This window comes from Saprolegnia parasitica, assembly GCF_000151545.1.
Source record: "Saprolegnia parasitica CBS 223.65 unplaced genomic scaffold supercont2.81, whole genome shotgun sequence".
Classification (NCBI taxonomy): Eukaryota; Oomycota; class Saprolegniomycetes; order Saprolegniales; family Saprolegniaceae; genus Saprolegnia; species Saprolegnia parasitica.
In genome coordinates, this window is record NW_012156475.1 from 123297 (window position 1) to 123930 (window position 634).

At 46.4% G+C, this 634-nt stretch overlaps 1 protein-coding gene across 1 annotated transcript; it reads right to left on the bottom strand.

Annotated features, from left to right (window-relative positions):
• Window positions 1–2: 2 nt before the first annotated feature.
• Window positions 3–347, bottom strand: SPRG_11339 (hypothetical protein; the record flags this gene model as incomplete). The annotated part of the gene is made up of 1 exon (XM_012351520.1): window positions 3–347. A coding segment is annotated over one exon (345 nt), but the record flags the coding sequence as incomplete, so codon positions are not given.
• Between the last annotated feature and the right edge of the window lie 287 nt (window positions 348–634).

A 634-nucleotide genomic window follows, 5' to 3' on the forward strand; every position in this document is an offset into this window, starting at 1 on the left:
AACCGGTGGTTGGAGCAGTAGACATAGCCGCACCGGCACTCGATGCCCGTGAGGCCCACCTTCTTCTTGCAGTCCCAGCAGCGGCTCTTGTTCTTTTGCACGACAGGCTCGTCCTTCTTGTCTTCGGGTGCGGCGTCTTGAGCGGCGACAGCCGGCGCGGCCACGACCTCGGGCGCCGCGACAGGCGCGGGCGCGGCCACCACTGGCGACGTGTAGTTGGCCGTCTCGAGCTGGCGCGCCGACATGGTCTTCTTCCAGCACACCGAGCACATGTTGCCCGAGGCCGCGCTGCCAAAGAAGCCACAGCCGTTGGCGCAGAGCGTGGTCGACTCGCCTTCCTGCTGCATTGTCTGTCTTGTTGTGAAAATGAAAAAATGTAATTTGGTGGTTTGGAATTCTTTTTTTATCCGACCCCTTTTTTAATTAAATGTTTTTTATTTGTCTATTTTCTTTTATTTCTTTTGAGTTTTTGCAACGTTTTCATATTAATTAGGCCTTTATGAGTCCTTTCTGTCCTCACGATTTACCCCCCTTCCTTTTTTAATATCTTGTTGTTTTTTTTTTTTTTTTTTTTTTTTTTTTTTTTTTTTTTTTTTATTATTTTTTTAATAAAAAGGATTTTTTTTTTTTTTCT